Genomic DNA, 22,115 nt, shown 5'->3' on the forward strand with positions numbered 1-22,115 from the left:
AAACGGCGGGGGCAACAGGAAAGTTGAGAAACGATTCCAGTCAGGATTATTACCTTCCTCACACCTCTCCCAGTGCAATCTCAACGGGGAACACTGAGGGGGTGGGATATATTAGTAAGGTACGGCTGAACCTTTCCCGGACCCTGTCCACCTGGGGCGGGATGTGAGAGCGGAGGCAGCTTGCTCACAGACAACATCAGCCCGCCACCAGCCAGAACCACCCCCACCCACCCCTTCATCCCTCCCTTTCCCCAGGGATCCGCAGCGGCTGCACAGCCCCTGGTGAAGGGGAGGAGGGGGGGGGGGGGGGGGGGTAGATGGAACAGTACAGCAATTCCGCTCACGTACTGTGGACAGGGCACCTGCTGGGAAAGGAGCCCCTGCAGCCTTCACCAGTCTCACTTCACAATCCGGAGGGCTGTGCTGGGGGAAGGCAGACCTTTTTTTTTAAGGGGAGAAAGAAGCACACTCTCGGATGTGAGCTCCAGTGCACGGTCAGTACCTCATCTGCCTGTCTGTGAGGAAGGTTCATTTAATGGTGTTTTCGAACCTGTCAACAGAAAGCAAAATACATCTTTTTTTTCTACTGCCTTTAGCTTGCGAGCAGCCAGGGTGGGAGTAAGAATGTGATCCAGAGATTGATATTTACAGCTGACATCTTTGTGGATTGTTTAACGGGCAATTGTGCTTCTTATAGTCACTTAGCTGTTTGTGTATGTGTGTGTGTAGAATGTTGGTTAACTTCTCGGTAAAGCTATAATCCCAGCAAGGCTGTTTCACATTCCTGCTGGGCTTAGTTACGGAGCAGGGACGGAATCCCATTCCTCTAGAATGTGACTGCTACCCACCCCCTCCGCCTCCCCTCAGGCTGCTGGCGGTGTAGGTTGAGGAATGGGGATTACGACGGCAACGGAAGCCCTGGTGCTGTAAGAGGAGGAGCGGCTCTGTGTATGAGTTGGAGCTTGGATGAACTGCCCCCATTGCGGTGTCTGATGTCAGGGCGATAAGAAGGATCCGCGAGAGTAAGGTGAGGGGAATACTTTACCATCAGAGTCAAGCCTGAGATATAAGCGATGCCTATTGCATGCAGACATATCCATTCTCTGTGGACATCTGTAACAGGAAAACCACATCTGAACCTTTTATGTTGTTGCAAATATTAGATGTTTGGTCCCCTCGGTATAGTCAGACATCAGACTGTGCAGCACTGATATCCACCTGGCTGAATGTATAGCGTTGTCTCTCTGAAAGACAGCAAAGAACAGAGTGGGTAGAATTTTTTTATTGCAGTTAACAAAATTGAAGGATGATGAGAGCACTGCGGTGTTTTATTGAGCTGTTAAGGGTCTGAATATTGAGTCGAAGTAGTGGCTCCTTTTAGAGCAGACCCTCATCTTCACTGTATTTGGAGAGAGTAAAGACTGGACTCTCCGGTTCTCCTTATGTCTGAGTCCCAGTATCACGTTGTTTACATATTCTGCTCCCATTTCAGAGAGGTTTTCCAAAGTCCTCAGGTTCTGAAAAGGTTCGATTGAAGAGCACTGGGCACATTTCTAAATCACTGCTACCGGGATTACGTGTATATCCAACACGCCGTCCCGAACTCACTCCCCTCAATGTTCTTGCCTCTTTTTCCACTCAAATCTCTAACCCACTGGTTCAGGATTTCTCTACCCTCACTTTGCTGTTTTATAAACTCAGCGTGTTGCATTCTCCCTCTAATAATCCCCAGACCTCAATCTTTCTTTTCTCATCCTCTGGGATACCCCCGCCCCTCCCCCGTCGGTTTATTCCTATCTTTTTCATCCACTTCTTATCTTCATCCCCTTTTCACTCCGATCAGCAATTCAAGCGGCCTCAGAGTTGAGAGTCATCCGCTCGCTTGATGACATGGAGATGCAGTTTGATATCGGATTTTTTTTTTTGTCGAGAATACAAAATGTGGTCAGGGAGCGGAATGGGTCCCAGCACAGAAACACATGCCCTCACCTCGGTGTCCATGGAGCTGGTCTGCATGCTGATTTGGGAGTGGAAATTACCGCATTCAGCCGCCGGAAATTGATCAGCCCTTTGCGCCTATCTTGCCCTGATTTTAATCTCAATTTTAGTTTCTGGCAATTCCAACCAGCAAATGCCGAATTCGTCTTGCGATCCTAAATCATGTAAGAACTCTCACTTGCTCCTGTCTCGTTTGGCACGCTAGTTCTCAGGGAACATTGCGCTGTCCAAGGTGCTGATGCTCTGACGAGAAACTATCCATAGTCTCACCACCTCTTCCCCCTCCCCACTTCCTGATAGTTGGACATAAAATGCCCCCACCGCACTTAGGAGGAAAAAAAGTGGTGGCCAGTATCTATCCTCCAGTGAGTAGCAGTGAAGCAAACGACCTGGTCATTATCACATTGCTATCTGTGGGAACTTGCTGTGCCGAGACTGGCTGTCAGGTTGCTGTACACTATGGCAGTGCCCACTCTTCAAATTTACTTCATTGGCTGTAATTGGGGTGACCGGAGGTCAAGAAAGGTGCTGAGGTCAAGAAAGTTCAACATCTTTCTAGATTATTAGATAAGCACACAGTGCCTTATCATTAGAGAGAATTTTGAAACCTCCAGCACTGATTATTAGTCTGAACCCAATATCATTTTGGTGGTGGGGGGGAAAGGGGCGGGGGAGGTGGTGGCGTGGAGTTGAGAACTCTATCATTCCAATAAAGATTAATAGTTGAAAGGCAAGGGAAGGACTGAAACTGCAAGCTTCTGAATCTCTGAATCTACCGTCACTGGAGGAAGATACCAATTCTATTAGTGATGAAAAGCAGCTGAACTCACAATCAGTGGGGAGAAAGTTTGAATGATCAATTATGTGATGAGATGAGGGTTCAATTATTTCAATGAAAATAGAGCTAAATACTTAAAGAACAGAAGAGTGAAATGTACCCATAAAAAAAAGTTTGGATTTTTATAACTTCTGTCATTCATGATGGATTGTGGAAACTGCTATGGAAGGAACTATTGATGTTTGTCTGAAATAAAACAAGAAAAATTCAAACAAAGAAGATTTGAAACAAAAACAGAATTTCCTGAAGAGACCCAACTGATCTGGCAGCATCTGTCGAGAGAGAAATAGAGTTAATGTTCTGAGTCTGGTAATCCTTGTTTGAGTTTAATATTTGAAACAAGACTTATGCAATCTAACACAAGCATGATACAGTTTGGTTATGACTCCTTCTGACTTATATAGTTTTAGCCATGTTGTTCAATATTCTATTGAATATGTTTATTCTGCTTTGTATTGGTTGGACAGGTACGTGTTAAGTCTCTGGCTGGAATTCAAGTTTCTGGGATTGGGTACCTGTAGGACGGGATTTTCCTTTGCTGCTTTAATAGTCAGATGTCATTGATTATGCGTGATTCCCACTGCCAAGATGAGGAATTTAGAAGTGATAGCATTAATACCACTGTAGCATCTGAGTAAACAGTGAATGACCATAAAGGGACAGAAAAACCCTGTGAAGGAAGGATCTGCAACCTGTACAGGAACATGGACTTAGCTTGGGCTTATCACCTCTGGTTTGAATTGATTTGATTTATTGTTGTCACATGTACCTGAGTACAGTGAAAAGTTTTTTTGTGAGCAGTACAGGCAGATCATAACAAAGCAAGACATACAAGGTTACAGCTTCACAGGAAGTGCACAAAAGCAAGATCAGCATTAGATTTGAAATTAGACAGATCCATTCAGCAGTTTAATAACAGCAGGGAAGAAATTGTTCTTAAACCTTTTGGTGTGTGCGTGTTCAGGCTTTTGTATCTTCTGCCTGATAGAAGAGGTTGAAAGAGAATGTTACTGGCGTGGGTTGGGTCATTGATGATGTTGGTAGCTTTTACACAGCAATGGGAGGTGTAAATGGAGTCCATGGATAGTAAGTTGGCTTCCATGATGGTCTGGGCTGTGCACACAACCATCTGTAGTTTCTTACAGCCCTGGGCAAAGCAGTTGCTGGACCAGGCTGTTATGTACCCACAGAATGCTTTCTATGGTGCATCTCTAAATGTTGGTGTTGTTCCTTATTTTCAAAGCCTCCTGAGAAAGAAGAGGCAATGTCTTGCCTTCTTGACCATTACATCTATGTGGGAGGACCAGGACAGATTGTTGGTCAACTTCACTGCTATGAAGTTGATGCTGTCAACCCTCTCCACCTCAGCTCCATTGACGTAGTTAGGGACGTATCCTCCTCCTTTCTTCTTGAAGTCAATGATCACTTCTTTTGTTTTGCTGACATTGAGAGAGAGTTTGTTATCATTGCACCACAACTCTGTGCACTCCAGCTCCTTCCAGTACTTTGAATCTTCATTTCCTTGGGTTTACTCTCAAGCAGGTCAATCTGACATCTGCAGCAGTGACTGACAGAAGAGGTGCATCCGGGCCTGTAGGGTCAGGTGACACCATGTCACTGGCAATCTGTTCGAACTGAGCATAGAAAGCATTGAGTGCATCAAGGAGAGATGTGATTTCGTCTGCAGTTTTGTTCTGCTTCACTTTGTATCCTGTTATGCCATGTAAGCCTTACCACAGACAACAGGTGTCCATGTGGTTAGTTTGGGTCTCTAACTTGGTCTGGTACTGCCTTTTTGCAACTCTATTGGCCTTGTGGTTGAAAATATATATGTGATTTCCTAAAGCTTCTGCCACTTGTCACCCTACATCCCTGTCCATATGGCTCACACCTTCTCAATACCAATAGGTATGTGAAAATAATTCTCTTTATCCAATTGATTAGTGTTAGATAGTCAAATAACCTATTGTTCCAAATCTTCACTATTTCTCTAAATGAATAAAAAGAAGCTGAAGAAGTGCATTTAAAAAAAAATGACCTTTTTGATATTTTCCAGGATTGTTCATAACAGTGTTCTGGTGATTAACCTGATTAATCTTCAGTTCCTGGTGATTCCAGGCTAATTTATTTACTGTATATATCCATGACTTGGATGACGGAAGTGAATGTACTGTGGTTGAGTTTGTGAATGACGCAAAGGTAGACAGGAAGGCAAGTATGAAGCTGTTAGAAAAGTCTGCAGAGGGATATGAATATGCTAATCGAAGGGACAAAAACTTGACAGATACAACTTAATGTGGGAAATTGTGACTATGCACTTTGGCAGGAAGAATAGAAGAGTTGAATATGATTCTGTAGCAGAAAGCTATAGAAAAGTAGAATTTTGAATTCCTCGTGCATGAATCACAAAAATCTAGTATCCAAGTTCCATGGGTAGCAGGGAAAGCAAATGGAATGTTGGCCTTTATTTCAAAGGGAATGGAATACAAAAGTAGCTTGCTGTAACTGTACAAGGCCCTAGTCAGACCACATCTGGAATATTCCAAACATATTTGTCCTTCATTTCTTAAAGATAAATTTATTGACATTGGAGATAGCGCGGATAAAATTCCGTAGGCTAAAATCAGGTATGGAGTGACTGTCTTCTGAGGAGAGGTTGAATAGATCAGATCTCTACTCATTGGAGTTTAGAAGAGTGAGCAGTGACTTCATTGAAACACACAACATTCTTAGGGGGCTTGACATGGAAGAAGTTGGAGAGTCTAGGTCCATAGGGCAAAATCTCAGAATAGGGTCACACTTTTAAGAAAGAAATGAGAATACGTTTCTTCTCTTGGTGGATAGTGAATCTGTGGAATTCTTTATCATGGGGGTCCATAGAGGTTGGGTCATTAAGTATATTAAATGTTGATTTGACATAGTTTTAATCAGGAAGGGAATCAAGGATTATAGGGAAAAGGCAGGAAAATGCAGTTTTGGATCATCAGATCAGCTATGATCTCATTGTATGGTGGAATAGACTCAAAGGGCTGACATCTTATCACCTTATTCTCGAGGTTTGACATCTTTAACCAAGAAGGTAAGTCACAAGCACCCAATTGGAGGCAGAGGAAACCTCCACTCAACTTTGTTCTTGTTTAGAATAAACTAGGGTGTTTACCACTAGCTTGGGCCTATAACCTTCTTCCACCAGTGAGCCCTGATGTTGATCAGAAACAAGGCCCCACCAATATTTGTACATATTTATTCAGCAAGTGTAACCAACATGAGTTCTTTTGATAGTCAATGGGAAAATCAATTCAGTAATATGCCTCACCATTTTATTCTCCCAATGATTTACTCCAATTTCTGGAATAAATTTCTGGAGAAAAATCAGCTCCCAATGCTCTTGAAACTTCATCTTGAGCTATTCAAACCAATGGATCAAATTCCTGGAAATTCTTTCTAGTGAACTGTGGGTCTATTACACCACAGATTGCAGCAGATCATGAAAGCAACTCACCACTTCTCAAAGGCAGTTAAGGATGGGCATTAAATGCTGGTGTAGCCAGCCAATGCCCACATCTCATGCAGAAATGAAAAAAAGAATCCACCACTTATGAAATTTATTGTGCACAATTTTTTCTGCGTATCCAAATTAGGTTGTACTTCATCCAATTTAATCTACCATTGCTTGACTCACTTCCATGTTTTGTTAACCTGTTTTGTAGTTTCTGGGGCACCTCTACCAATTCAATATAGTTTCACAATTTGGTGTTACCTAAAAATGTGATTTGTTTATGTTGAATTTCTGAATCCAAGTAGCTAATCTAAATCAGAAACAGTAGTGGACCCAATGCTATTTTCTTGGCATATCTCATTAAGTTCTGAGGCAGAATGGAGCAACTTCATTTGAACTTTTCACGTGAAAGGTTATAAACTAACATTTTACCTTTTATATCAGGTTGAATCACGTTATTACTTCCTCAAATTAATCAGAGGTAGATGAGAATCGTCCAAAGTCTTTTTGGGATGGTGTTGAACTGTACTGACATAATTAAATATAAAGTTCTCAGAATTTTAGTAGATAGAGCACTGAACATGGACAACCCCTTTAAATCTGTAGTCAGCAAAACACACATCCTGTTGAACTCTATAAGCAGAATAGTCAAATATGATGGGGAGGAAACTATGCTTAAATTGTATAGTGTCCTAGGTTAGATCATGTGTTGAATACATGTTGATTACAAGGATGCAATGGATAAATGGAAGTCCTATAAGCTCTGACAAATTGTTCCATTGTGAGGATTTTAAATCTACATAGTAGCGTAGAAACTGGCAATTATAGGATGGAAAGACGGTTAAAAGTGCCCTGATTACCCACCTACTGGGGACTATTAAGGCCAATAGAGCAGTGGTTGATTTGTTAATTGAAAGCACTGTTCATTTTGCACAAAACTGATCCAAGATTAAAATTAGAGCTGGGGCAGAAATTTGTAAATTTGTAAAAGAAAGCCTTATGTAAGTTTTCAATCAACACATGAGGGCAGTGTATTGAAAACCAGACTTCTGGAATCAATATCGAAACAGGAGAGTGCTGTGATGGGAGGCTGAATCCAATACAGCCTTGCAATCTTGTATAGAGACAAAAACAACTGCAGATGCTGGAATCTAAAGTAGCCAAGCAGGAGGCAGGAAGAACACTGCAAGCCAGACAGCATTAGGAGGTGGAGAAGTCAACATTTCAGGACTCTTGAAGAAGGGCTATATCTGAAATGTTGAGTTATCCACCTCCTGATGCTGCTTGGCTTGCCGTGATCTTCCAACCTCCTGCTTGTCTAACTTATCATCTTGTACAGCATACATTAGATACTTGATAACATTGCTGTAATCTTACTTTAAGAAATGCGAGGTAGTACATGGTCTCAATCTGATATACATTTAAACAACTTACAGTAGATAATAATCACAACCATAGTGATTATTCTTCACTGAAAATAAAAAAATGCTGGAAATCACAGCAGTTCAGACAGCATCGGTGGAGAGACAGCAAGTTAATGTTTCCAATCTAGACAAATTTTCGTCAGGGCTGACATGAAGTGTGTTGCAGCATTTATGCAATAGTGGGGGGATGGAGTGCTGGGTGAGAAAGGGTGTTGATAGTGCAGGTAAAGTGATTAGAACGTGAGAATGGCAATACAATGGTGTGTCCATCTGCTGAACTGGGAAGAACAGAGGTCCCACTGGAATGGGGGGGGCAAGGACAGAGAATGCAACAAGTAAAGCTAAAAGAAAAGGATGAAATGAGAGTGAATTCATAATCTGAAGGTGTCAGTATTAAGTCCAGAAGGTTGTATGGTACGTTGTCTCCAGTTGTTGTTCCTCCAGTTTATGCTGGACCTTATTATTCAGTTCGGTTCCGAACAAGGTCACTGGACCCATTTGTAAACTCTGCTTTCTCTCCACAGATGCTGCCAGAACTACTGAGTTTCTCCAAAAATTTCTGTTTTTGTCTAAGAGTTCCGGCATTTGCAGTTTTTTTTAATTATCATAATCATGTTATCTATGAATCCATTTGTGAAATTGTTCATGAATTGTACCTCTGAACTGCTGTTTTCAGCAATAGCTTGGCCAGTTTTTTTTCCATTTTGAAACACCTGCTTGGATGTACTAAGTAACATAAGTTAAAGTTTCCTGATGAAGGATTTTTGCCCGAAAGGTCGACTTGCTTATTCCTTGGATGCTGCCTGACCTCTGCGTTTTTCCAGCACCACACTCTCGAGTCTAATCTCCAGCATCTGCAGTCCTCACTTTCGCCAAACATAAATTAAGGATCTATTTACTTACACATACCATTGTGAAAAAATATATATGGTGATCTGTATTTTTTGACATATTGTAGGTGATTATCTTTGGCAAATGAATGGCTTTTGATTTATCTTCATTATTTTTGAGTGTTTATAGGATGCCATCATGCTGAATTGAATTGATTTTAATATTTCTTAATCTACGTAGTCTCTTGGTTCAATGGGTAATTTGCATAGTTTGCATCAGTTTGTTTGTAGCAATGCAACATATGGTCATATGGTGCACCTTCTATTAAGAAAATCATTAAGTAAGAGTAGAATCACAGTGTTCCTGGGGCTATAACCTTTGTATGTTCTGTTTGAGCCTTAACAACCTTTGGATGTTCGAAGGTACTTTGAAAACAAGAAAATACTGTCACTTAAAGTAGGAAGCAGCGGTCAATATGTCCAAGGTCCCACAATCATAAGCACAATTAATGACTATATTCTTTGTTTTCAGTAATATTGATTAAGGAATAAATATTGACCACAGCCTTAGCAAGAACTATCGTGTTGTTCTTCAGATTAGCATCTCAGGATCTAATACCTCAAACAGAAAGAACAGACAGACTGCAGTTTAACATTTCATTAAAAAATTGTGAACCTACAGTGCCTCAGTGGAGTGTCCTCCCAGATTTTTTTACTTAAATTGCTAGAATGGGACTTGAAATGCAAGCTCTGACTCAGAAGCAAAACTGATGCCAATGAGCCAAGGCTGACACTATTGCTTTTAATAATTAATTGTGGAATTTTAAATTTTTCACAAACCGTGCTTTAGATATCCATGAGTAAAATTGACAGTTTAATGCTAAATAATGATGAATTAATAACAAATTCAAGTCAGCTCTTAACTCATGTTATTTAAGCATACTTAATCAATGGGAAAAAGATTTAACATCATGGACTACCTTTATGTCCAACAATGCCTTGACTTACCAATGTGCAAATGTTATTCTTACTCATACAAATATGATTGGTACAATCACTTCTGCCTCTTTGTTTATTGAATTCATAGTCTCCAACTATATTGGAAAAACATTTGAGGCGCTTCTTTTAATATTGTGGTACTTCTATGTATTTTAATCCATCTGAATTGTTTTAAAAGATGCGATCTTTGAAAACCATGGGCAGAATTTTCCTATTTTCAGTTGAAGCATTTTTTAAGGGAGATTCATGGCACATGGTCAACCTTGGCTTACAACAACTTTTCTGATACTATCTTCTGCTCGTTACTTACACAACCAGCCTCTTGCTGGTTCTGTGCTGCCAGAAAGGAGGAAATATTTACCCCTGCTGGGTCCTTGCTGCCTTCACATCCCTGACATCATCATTAAAGCCCAGCAGCACACTACATCGGAAGCTGCAGGAACACATGGTGATGGTAAAACTTCAACAATCAAGACATTGCCCAGAGGAAAGGAAGGCTCATTCCCTGCTTTACAGGCAGGAAGTGAAGATGCTGGTTGAGGGGGTGGGGGGGGGCATTGTAGCAAGGATGGCAGTCCTTTCTCCAAATACCAGAGGAAGCTGCAGCAACAAGCCATAGCAGCCTTGAAACAAATTGCAGCCTGGGTTAGTCCTGTGTCCCAAGTGAATTGGGATACCTTTCAGTGCAGGAAGAAGGCTTCTGATCTTTTGAATTCCACAAGGGTAAGTGCCACCATTTCTGTCTGCTACCTCACATTCAAAGGGCTACCACTCCTCTAAATCTGCCACAGTACATGCCTCTCACCAAGGCTTATGGACTACAACTCTTCGTATTGCATGTATCATGTCCATTCAATGGCTTACATACACTTCATCCTCCCAAATTACCAGCCCCTCCTGTCCTGCTCACTCCCTGGGCACACCTCAGCACCTCTCCTGCTCATGCATTACTTTTGTGATGTGAATTACTTTTAAATTGTACATTTGGAGCAATAAACCCCAATAAAACAATCTCAATTTTTTGGTATCAAACCTTGACAGACAATTCAAAGGATTAAGATCCATGTAAATAACTGTTTGTGCAGAGTTTTTTTAGATGTGTATGCAAGAAGGGGTTGCAGAACCAATGCTAAACTAAAAGATTGTTTCTCCCTGGTTGAATATTTCTGCAAGCTCCAATTTAACTTTTGAGCAAAATAACTGACCAACCATTTAATTCCCACCTTGCCCTCCTGTAATAATACTTCACCAACAGTAGTGTTGATGGTATCAATAACCAATTTAAATGACTTAGCACAATTTGATACTACCAAAACTGGTGCAGAAATCAGTACAGCTTCATCATGATTGAAGTCATTTTTACTTTCTTTTTCTCATTCAAATGTCTTGCTTTACATTAACAAATTTGTCAAAGTAGTCACTATAGTGTTTAAATTTGAAACAGGCATCCAATAATGTTAAGTCATGTTAATTCAGGCATGTTAATACAATACAATTTTTTAAATTTCATCTTAGGTGTGGGAAAATTCAAGACAAGCCTAATATTTCATTTTTGTCAGGTTCTGCTTTATCTTGTCCAACAGTGTGGCCTATACAAGTCATTATTGTTTTGGCAAAAATTCCTTTTTAGCCAAATATATGACCAAATTGACTCTTTGATTTTTAAAATGGTCAAGTGTTGTAAATGTTTGGTTTGGCTGAAAACAACTAATTTGTTTATGTATGCAACAGTTGCATAATTATTCAATGACATTAGTTAATTGTTGAAAAATTCCTGGTGAATTTTTCATTCAGAAAAACACAATTATACTCATCCAGTATTTCAAAACTCTTATTTCTTTGGTTGTATCAGTCAATGGAAGTTGCTAATTTCCTTGTAACAAGACAATTTTTGTAACAAATTATGGTTGTCAAATCATCTCAATTGAATTCTGCAATCATGAAACCTTTATCTTTGTTACCTCGTAGACTTTTGTAATAATTGACACAATTATTGTGATCCATTTGGTTTTGGCACCACCACAACAAGTAGGCTCTAGCTATTATGACCCTGTTCAGTAATATCTTTATACATTTTGAACTTGATCTCTTCAAAGGAACTGATTTTCTTGGTTGAATCTGTGAGGATGTTGTCTATTGGTAACACCAGCAGCATTAAAATCATTTATAGCTGAAAAAATTGTTCCTGGCCCACTTGGATTTATGAGTCTGTAATTGCATTCCTAAGTCAATTTGATAGTTTACTGGGAGACAGCATAATATACCACCTAACTTTTCAAGTATGTTCATATTATTCAATCTGATTTTGAAGGGTTAACTTCAGGATTTTCAATTTTTGCTTCAGGCTCAAATTGTTCTAACATTTTATTTCATTCCCATTTCTATCAATATTGTAAATGCACTTCTATCCTGAAGATCCTTCCTGTCATAATATTGTTTTCACATATTAACATCACACATTCACTGTTTTGTTTTTCCAGGCTGGAATACTTAATACATAATTTATTTCCCTGTGCTTCTGATTTTATTCTGCATGGTCAAGTGAACCTCTCTTATACTGATTTCCCAGAGACAGATAACAATACCAACATCTTGTCTTTAACAACTAAATTCCATCTTTTGGCCTTTTATCTTTTCAGACTTTCATTATATATTGAACACCTTTAAAATCTTTTATCTAACCCTCATGCTTTGGTTAGTTTTTCTTGGAAACCTGTTACATAGGTCAAAAGTGTAGATTCCAAGTTTTGGTTTAAAATTTGTTTTTAAAGTTTAAGTTAAGTTGTCCTTTGCCTTACACCCACCCTTAAAAAGAACTGGATTCTGTGGATCAATAGCAGTATCCCTAACGGCAAATATTAACAAAGTAATTCCTTTGTCCCAGTCATTACAGCATTCGTGATAATTATATATTATTATGTTATGACCTTATATGTTATGCCCTTACATAATGGGACCTCTTTACCACCTCTGTACATCGCTCTAATTGATATTTTTTCATACATATTGTCTTCAAGATGGATGTATCATGTGCCAACATAATTGACTGACCTGTTTCAGTGTTTGCCAATATCATAATGGCATGCCACCTTAATTTAAAGAATAAGGAAACACTTCTTCCATTGGCATAAAATATTCATAATGTCAGCAGTCTGATTTTCTTTATTAATAATCTAGGGAAAAAAATCTTGATTGCCCTGGGTCATTTCTGCTTTCATAATAGCTTCTGAGAGAACATGTTCCACTTTGCTACAATTTAATATCCATTTCCTTTCCTTTCTTGCTCCTTTTTCTGAGGATTCCTTTCGCACACATAAGACTGCAGTTGGTTTTCCATTTAAATTCCAACAATTGATATTAGCTTTAGCCTTATTTCAATGGAAGCACATTATCTTTTTTAAATAAATTTTAGATTCTGCCCTTTGTATTTTGTTATTTTGACATCCATTTATTTGGTCCCAATATCTATACTTATTCCATTCCCAGATTTTCTATACCTCCAGTTTTAGAAATGTCAGAATCTATTAGAAAGGATACATTAGCAGAGCATTTGGAAATACATAATATCAAGCATGTTTTTATGAAGAGGACTTGAACTGTTTTCTTTTATTTCAATCGGGATGGAATGTAAATTTAGGGAGGTCTTGCTAAAATTATACAAGGCATTGGTCAGAGCACACTTTGAATACTGTGGACGGTTTTGATCTCTTATTCTGAGGGAAGATATATTGACATGGGGCACAGTTCAAAGAAGGTTTAGTAGGTTGATTCAGATCCTATAATCTTATGGCCTTAGTCCCATTTGTGATATATCTGCCAAAACTGTTGCATTTTGCATTTTTGCTATTTGACTTTCATCTAAATATGAAGAGTTACCAGGATATTTCAGAACTCTTTGATAATCATGATTTCTCTCACATTCTCAAAGTTTTTCTCTAACTTCAGAGATTGACACTATGACTGACAGGCTGACTGGAACTCAATCCCCAGAATGCTAGGATAGAGATCACTAGACTCTGGTTGGACCAAGCACCTGACTTACCATGATCAATACCCTGGACTGAAATACGATAGGTATCTACTGCCCCTAACTGACTATTGCAGTTTCTCTGACTGATTGATTCCCCTTCACTCCACTCAGGGCTGCTCCCCTTTGACTTTCATACATGGTCATTTGCTTGAAGCATATCCACTGTATTGTTGCCACATTAACTACTGGCACATGTTACAGATCAGATGTTGATAATGATGTACTATCAACATTTTCACACTCTGTCTGATAGATTGATTGTTCAGTGCACCCTACCACCATCCCAAGGTACTTTCCTCTTTCTCTAAAGAAAAAGCAATGTAAGCCACAGAGCCATTAGCAATATGCAACTAAGTAGTAAAAACCCTGTGCATTCATTTGGGAGATGATTGCGTGGTGGTATTATCGATGAACTCTTAATCCAGACCAACAGATGATGTTCTGGGGACCTGGGTTTGAATCCCACCAAGACAGATTTTGAAATATGAGATCAATTACAAACAAATCTGAAATTAAGTCTATTGATGACCATAAATTCATTGTCGATTGTCAGGAAAAATCCATTTGGTTCACTGATGTCCTCTAGGGAAGGAAATTGCCATCCTTACCTGGTCTGGCCTACATGTGACTCAGCAATATGGTTGACTCTTAATTCCCCTCTGGCCTATAAATGCTGGCCTATCCAGCAATACCCTCATCCTGTGAATGAATTTAAAAAAAGCAAGACTGCTAGAGACCCTCTGCCAGTCTTCACCTATCCCCACTTCGCCACCTTGACCCCATCATCCGTTTTATCTGCAGCTCCCCCTACACTCATCCCCAGTCCTGAAGAAAGGTTACACCTGAAACATCGACTTCTACACCTCCAGATGTTGCCTGTCTTGCTGTGTTCTTCCAGCCTCTGCCTGTCTACATAGAGACTGGCAACCTTTAAGTCAATGCTGAAGTGAGTGTTTACTTAGAAAACAATATGAAGTAAACAGAAACTGACAGTCTCTACTTAAGAAGTAAAGTGAATGAGCACTAAGAAAACAAACTAAGAGTATGTTCCTCTGCGCAAACTGTCATGTCAGAAGCATGCAAGTCCCAAGTCTTCTTGAGGTCCAAAGTAAAGTGTTGCATGGTTAAGTTGGTGTCTGATGTGATCTGAGAGCAGACATGTTGTTGGTAGTTTGTTGATGCTTACTTGCATGGACGAATAGGATGGTGACTATGGAGCATGTATGGATAATAAAATCTGAAAGAACTGTGGATGCTGTAAATCAGAGACAAAAACAGAAGTTGTTGGGAAAGCTCAGCAGGTGTGGTAACATCTTTGAAGAGAAATTGGAGTTAATGTTTCAGATTCAGTGACCCTTCCTCGGAACAGAGTCACTGGACCTGAAGTATTAACTCTAATTTCTCTTCACAGATGCTGCCAGACTGTTGAGCCTTTCCAGTAATTTCTGGGTTTGTGTTGAGCATGTAGGACCAGCGTGATGAAGGTACAGTTGACAGGGACAAGCATTCAGTAAGTAGGCTGCAGCTGCGTGATACTTGCTCTGATTTACAGGTTGGGTCATTTCGTTCCTCAGTGAAGGAAGTGAGAATTGGAAGTGGCATATAGATAATGCAAGTTGGGGATGCAAATTCTAATGATAATGGATTATAACTCAGATCATTAGTATACATATCAAACTCATTTTTACATTTTTAAAAGTAAGAATATATAACCAAAAGAATGACTGGGTGCAAATTCAGTGGCTGTTGGAGAGATAGATTCTGGATGCCACATTTGACAAGGTATCAAGGAGCTTCAAAGAGATGAACATAAAAGGAAGAAATTAATTGCAAATTGAACTGTAATCTATTGGTTGCTATGTAAACATTGGGAGAAAAGACAACAGTTTGGGTTACAACTTTTGTCCTCCCCTTTCACAAATACAAAAGAACAGGCTTTAAAAGCCAGTTCAGCCAGTCTGTGTGTCTAGTGAACTGAGGTGTGCCAGTGAACTGAGCTATCTGTGTGCACTAGCCAGGATTTGAATGTGAGTGTGCTGTGAAGATCAGCCAGTGGATCACCCACGAGTCATCCCTGTGTTGCAGAAAATTAAGTTATTCTGTCCAAGTTCAAGAAGCCAGCTAGTCAGAAAACCATTCAAACATAAACAGGATAAAAGAATTTCAATCAAACTGCAAAGCCAAAAATCTCAAACTTGACTACTTGGCTGTCAACTCAGCACTATCTACTCTTCATGAAAATTCAGAGACTGAAAAATAAATTAATTCTTTCACTAATTCGTTATCTGTCTGCGTGGGTTGAGAATTAAAGCTGACAACCAACAGTTCTTGGTGCATCTCCCTTCCAGTAATGGCCCAATCAGAGCCCTCTTTACATGTTGTACAAACTTAGTGTCCCTTTATTCAAGTCTGTTTCTTGCATTTTAGTTCTGATACATGCATGATGAAAAGCATCAACTTTTTGTCTTCTTTTAGTAATACATACCAAACAATTATTTATTTAACTGAGGCAATGGTTTCAGTTCTCATTCTTGACCTGTGTGTATGTATTTTATTATTTCTTCTTGTGTTTAGAAACTAATAAGAATTTTTCCAAGAAAGCTTGATTAATTTAGCCACTTTTAAAACAGATTTTAATTTTGTCTTGGCGAAAGGTATCCATAAGGAATGGGATTTTTCTTAAAATTAAACTTCTTGCAGCCAACAGAGGGATCAGATGAAAGGGAACTAGTTCATCCTTCATCACTCATGTGCTCAACAATTTTGAAAATACCATCAGAAATAGAAATTTAAAGAAACACATGGGTGGCACAGTGGCTCAGTAGTCAGCACTATTGTCTCACAGCACCAGAGACCATTTGATTCCAGCCGTGAGTGACTATCTGTCTGGAGATTGCATATTTTCCTTGTGTCTGCGTGGGTTTCCCTTGCATGCTCTGATTTCATCCCACGGCCCAAAGATGTGCAGGTAAATGGATTGGCCATGTGGAATTGCCCTGTAGTGTGCAGGTTAGGTGAATTAACCATAGTAACTGTATGGTTTCAGGGACAGGGTGAGATGCTCTTTGGAGGGTTGGTGCAGATCCAATGGGCCGAATGGCCCCTTTCCACAGTGTAGAGTTTCTAAAGCATTTGCTGTTTGATGACAAAGTCCTGAAGTTGCCATTTAAGACTTTTGGGGGAGAGGCGTGGTGATGTGGTATGTCAAATATTGGGGAAATGTTTCTTGATCTTGAGAATTTGATGTTTTTCATTTTCACTGTCTTTTCTCACCTATTGATTCGGAGATGCCGGTGTTGGACTGGGGTGTACAAAGTTAAAAATCACACAACAGTAGGTTGTAGTCCAACAGGTTTATTTGGAAGCATTAGCTTTTGGAGCGTTGCTCCTTTATCAGGTGGTTGTGGACACCTGATGAAGGAGCAGCGCTCCAGCAGCTAGTGCTCCCAAATAAACCTGTTGGACTATAACCTGGTGTCTTCTCACCTCACACCACACCAAGGAGAGCAAATTTTACCCTAATTTGTTTCTAATTCTAAATGAACTTCCTGACTGTGTAGGAGTATTGATGGTGAGAATTCACCACTCAAATAGAACTGTTCCCTTTTTTGATGACCTATCACAAGCATTGCCACCTACCTTCCTCACAACAAAATGTAAGAGCTTTGAAATCAATAAATCTGTATCACCTATATCTTGAAGCAAAATATCTAAGCGTAGAAAGGAACATTTAGACACCCTCTGAATCCTTTATTTATCCCCGAGTGTCAGTGCATGCTTCATTCATGTCATTCTATCCTGCTTATTGTCTGTCAATAAAAAACTATGCATGCTAAAAGCAAATATCAATTAAGCTCAATTGGTATCTAACAACTCACAATACAAGCAATTAGACCGGAGTCATGAGTTATCTTTAGCAACAGTATAATATTTTTAAAGTAGAGGCTTTAGAACTATAAGATAAAGTGTTGAGGTACAGAAATTATGGGTGGAATTTTCCCACTTGCTGAATAGCATAGATGTAGCAGGTCAGATGGGAACATATGGGAAAAAAAAATCGAAAAATCTAGATTCTTAAGTGGAGAAAATAAAATTTTCCACCCAAGACCTGAATGATGGATCTCATTAGCAAGCGGCAAGAAGCCTGTTTGAAAATGTTTACATCTCAGTATTTGCTATGCTTACCTCATTTATTTGCAGTTTCCTATTTCTCTCATACAGCAGGGAGAACTAAGTAGCAACAATTCCTGTCTGGAAAGTCAGAATGGGTATGTTGTGACTTCAGCTCACCACCTGCTCCCCCAGGCCAACATCTTGGCCAGCATTCCTCAACATTGCAGGGTATGCACCATGGGCAGTGACCACCAGCATGCTTTGTTCATAGAAGTTGGCATCAGATATGCACCAGCCTCACCATATCGTTATGGCACATTTCCAACATGCTTATGATATGATTCACCACCTCAATTCTGTACTTTGTAGTGCACTGAGATGTTGCATTCTAATGCTGCCACTACCCTACATTGCATGCAGGGACAGGCACCCAATTAATGTGTAGACCAGGCTGCATCACAGAACTTCAGCTTTCTTTCTTTGTTCTTACTCACTTTGTGCCTCCTTGAATGCTTGCAGACTCCCTGTCAATGCCTTGCCTTGTCTTTTTTTTGCACTTTGTCGTTTCAATCAGAACTTAGAGCCTCATGTAACAACTACTTTGCCTTGTCTTTTAGTGTAGACACAAAGCCAGCTTGACATGCTTGGCAGCAGTGATCAGCCAAGCAAGCTAAGAGCTCTGAGTTGCAGCCTAGTCTGATGCATGAGGTGGATGCCTGTCCCTGCATACAATTCAACTTGATAGTAGCATTAAAATGCATTAATGGCAACATCATTCTTGCAGCATGTGCCAGCATCTTAAGCAGCCTGCTCTAGGGGTCCCCAGCATCACAGATACCAGTCTTTAATCATTCCCCATGAAGGAAAGAAATCATTGGAGGCACAGAATACTGTAAAGGTTATGGACTCTGACAAAATTCTGGCACTCATACTGAAGACTTGTGCTCTGGGACATGCCATGCCTCTAGCCAAGCTGCTTCAGTAGAGTTAGAATATGGCATCTGCGCAACAAGTATGCCCAAGTATGTCCTACACAAAAGGTGTGACAAATCCAAACCTGACTATTACTGTCTCTTCAGTCTACTCTCAACCACCAGTAAAGTGATAGAAAGTGTTATTAACAGTGCTATCAAGCAGCACCTTTTAAACAATAATCTACTCACTGAGACTCAGTTTGGATTCACCAGGGCCACTCAGCTCCTGACCTCATTACAACCTTAGTTCAAATGTGTACAAAAGAGCTGAATTGCAGAAGGAAATGTTTCTAAATTGTGATGTAAATTGAACGATAACAACCCATTTGTTCCTTGCAGTGGGCAATAGCCATTGAAAATGATCTTTTGTTGAGGTATCAACAGTGTTTTCAAAATCATGTTGTCTATTAACCAAATGAGACGTACGGTTCTGGAATTTGTATCTTTTTCATGGTTTTACAGTAAAATGTTCCCACATGTATGTAATTAAATAGAATTTTGTACCAGAGGAGGCTTTCGAATGTTTTTGGGTTACTGTTGGTTTTGGAAGCTTTGTCCTGCAGTGCTGCTTAAGGATTTGCTGTTTTCACAATTTATCACAAGTAATGGAATATAACAATAATACAATAACAAGAAATACAAATGATTTGGAGGTGCCGATGTTGGACTGGGGTATACAAGGTTAAAAATTACACAGCACCAGGTTACAGTCCAACAGGTTTATTTGGAAGCATTAGCTTTCAGACCGCTGCTCCTTCATCAGGTGCTTGTGGAGTATAAGATCGTAGGACACAGAATTTGTAGAATTTAAATTCTGTGTCCTATGATCTTATACTCCACAACCACCTGATGAAGTTGCGGTGTTCTGAAAGCTAGTGCTTCCAAATAAACCTCTTGGACTATAATCTGGTGTTATGTGAGTTTTAACTAAAGAAATATGGAGAATGAGAAGAAATATAAAAAAAGAAGAGTTCCATTTGTATGGCTCTTACATGATCACTGAATGTATGAGGCATTTAACAGTTTGTGAAGTACTTTTGAACTCCAGCACTCTGTTTTAATATTGGAAATGCTAATTTGTGACTATCAAACTCCCACAAATATAAGGGCGATAATGATCAGATAATCTGTTTTTATGATGTTAATTCAGGAATAAATATTGGCCAGATCACCACTGCTCTTCAAAATACAACCACACAACCTTTTCTATGTGTCTGAGCTGTCAAAGGGGTTTAATATGAATGATAGCAACTCCATCAGTGTAACACTCCTCTCTTCTACTCAGGATCAGCCTTGGTTTTTGTGCTCATGTCTTGGAGTGGGACTTAAACTTGGAGATTCAGAGATAAGTGTGCTAGAAACTGAGTCTTGGCTAACAAACAAGGCAGATCTTAAGAATGTAAGAAGAATATGAGAATGATGAAATAAAATAACATTAAAAATCAGCCGATCAATGAAGAAAGGATGGAGAGAGACTGATAATTTCAGTGAAATTGAATACCAGGGCATGTAAAAGGTGGCAGATGCAAGGTCTGGGTTCCTGTCCCAAAGGAATTTCACTTGTATTGAATCATTTCATTTGTATCAAATTAAGTTGGCAATGGTAGTGCATGCTCAGACTTCAGATCAATGTCAGGTTGAGTGACTTACCTAACTTCTTAATTGAACTCGATATAAAATGATTTCTCAGACAAGCCCTTCCTGAAGAAGGGCTTATGCCCGAAACGTCGGTTCTCCTGTTCCTTGGATGCTGCCTGACCTGCTGCACTTTTCCAGCAACACATTTTCAGCTTTCTCAGACAAGTTGTCAACATTTTAAACTTAAATACATGGTAGCATTGATTTTCTGTCATAAGTATCATGTCTATGTTTCACACATTTTGTACTCAATTTAATTCTTATCAAGGTGGAACACTCTGGCAATAGAAACTTCATAGCTTGGATTTTCCTCATATTGGCAGCTTCAGTACAGAACTGGATTGATAACAAAAACAGTCTCAATGGAAACTAACCTTTTAGCTTCTGAGCTTCAATTATGTAAGTACATTACTGGCTGAGCCGAAATTGTCCAGTTCACAACTTCACATGCAATGAAGCTCTGTAATAAAAGCAGAATACCATGAATACAGAAGTGTTGGAGAAACTCAGCAGGTTCAGCAGTTTTTGACAAGAGAGAAAGAGGTAATGTTTTGAATCTGATGGCTCTGTGTTGGACTGTTAACTCTGTTTCTATCTCCATGGATGATGTAGATCTGCTGAGTTTCTCCAGCATTTTCTGCTTTTATTTCAGATCTTCAACAACCAAGTATTTTGCTTTTATTTGAGAGTTTAATTGGATGCCTCCCTCCAGGTATATATCTTGCTCTTCTCCACTGAAACTCTTGTTGAATAGAGTCAGAGAGTCATAGAGATGTACAGCACGGAAACAGACCCTTCGGTCCAACTCATCTATGCTGACCAGATATTCCAACCAATCTGGTCCCACCTGTCAGCACCTGGTCCATATCCCTCCAAACCCTCCCTATACTTATACACATCCCAATGCCTTTTAAATGTTGCAATCATACTAGCCTTCTCCACTTCCTCTGGCAGCTCATTCCATACACGTACCACCCTCTGCATGAACAAGTTGCTCCTTAGGTAATTTGTATATTTTTCCCCTCTCACCCTAAACCTATGCCTTCTAGTTCTGGACTTCCCCACCCCTGGAAAGAGACTTTGTCTATTTATCCTATCCATGCCCTTCATGATTCTATAAACTTCTATAATGTCACCCCCTCAGCCTCAGACACTCCAGGGAAAACAGCCCCAGCCTGTTCAATCTCCCCCTATAGCTCAAATCCTCCAACCCTGGCAACATCCTTGTCAATCTTTTCTGAACCCTTTCAAGTTTCACAACATCTTTCCGATAGGAAGGAGACCAGAATTGCATGGAATATTCCAAATTGGCCTAACCAATGTCCTGTCCAGCTGCAACATGACCTCCCAACTCCTGTACTCAATACTCTGACCAATAAAGGAAAGCATACCAAATACTTTCTTCACTATCGTATTTACCTGCCATTCCACTTTCAAGGAGCTATGAACCTGCAGTCCAAGATCTCTTTGTTCAGCAACACTCCCTCGGACCTTACCATTAAGTGTATAAGTCCTGCTAAGATTTGCTTGCCCAAAATGCAGCACCTTGCATTTATCTAAATTAAACTCCATCTTCCACTTCTTAGCCCATTGGCCCATCTGATCAAGATCCTGTTGTAATCTGAGGTAACCTTCTTCGCTGTCCACTACACCTCCAATTTTGGTGTCATCTGTAAATTTACTAACTATACCTCTTATGCTCACATCCAAATCATTTATATAAATGACAAAAAGTAGTGGACCCATCACCGATCCTTGTGGCACTCTACTGG

At 39.8% G+C, this 22,115-nt stretch overlaps 1 protein-coding gene across 1 annotated transcript in view; it reads left to right on the forward strand.

Annotated features, from left to right (window-relative positions):
* Positions 1-237: 237 nt before the first annotated feature.
* tmem275a (transmembrane protein 275a) overlaps positions 238-22,115 on the forward strand; it is a 41,444-nt gene continuing 19,566 nt past the window's right edge. The window contains exon 1 of the mRNA XM_043700127.1: positions 238-494. Within this exon, the coding sequence (XP_043556062.1) occupies positions 318-494 (177 nt within the window). The 5' untranslated portion in view covers positions 238-317. The remainder of the gene's footprint in view (positions 495-22,115) is intronic.

This window comes from Chiloscyllium plagiosum, chromosome 11 (assembly GCF_004010195.1).
Source record: "Chiloscyllium plagiosum isolate BGI_BamShark_2017 chromosome 11, ASM401019v2, whole genome shotgun sequence".
Taxonomy (NCBI): domain Eukaryota; kingdom Metazoa; phylum Chordata; class Chondrichthyes; order Orectolobiformes; family Hemiscylliidae; genus Chiloscyllium; species Chiloscyllium plagiosum.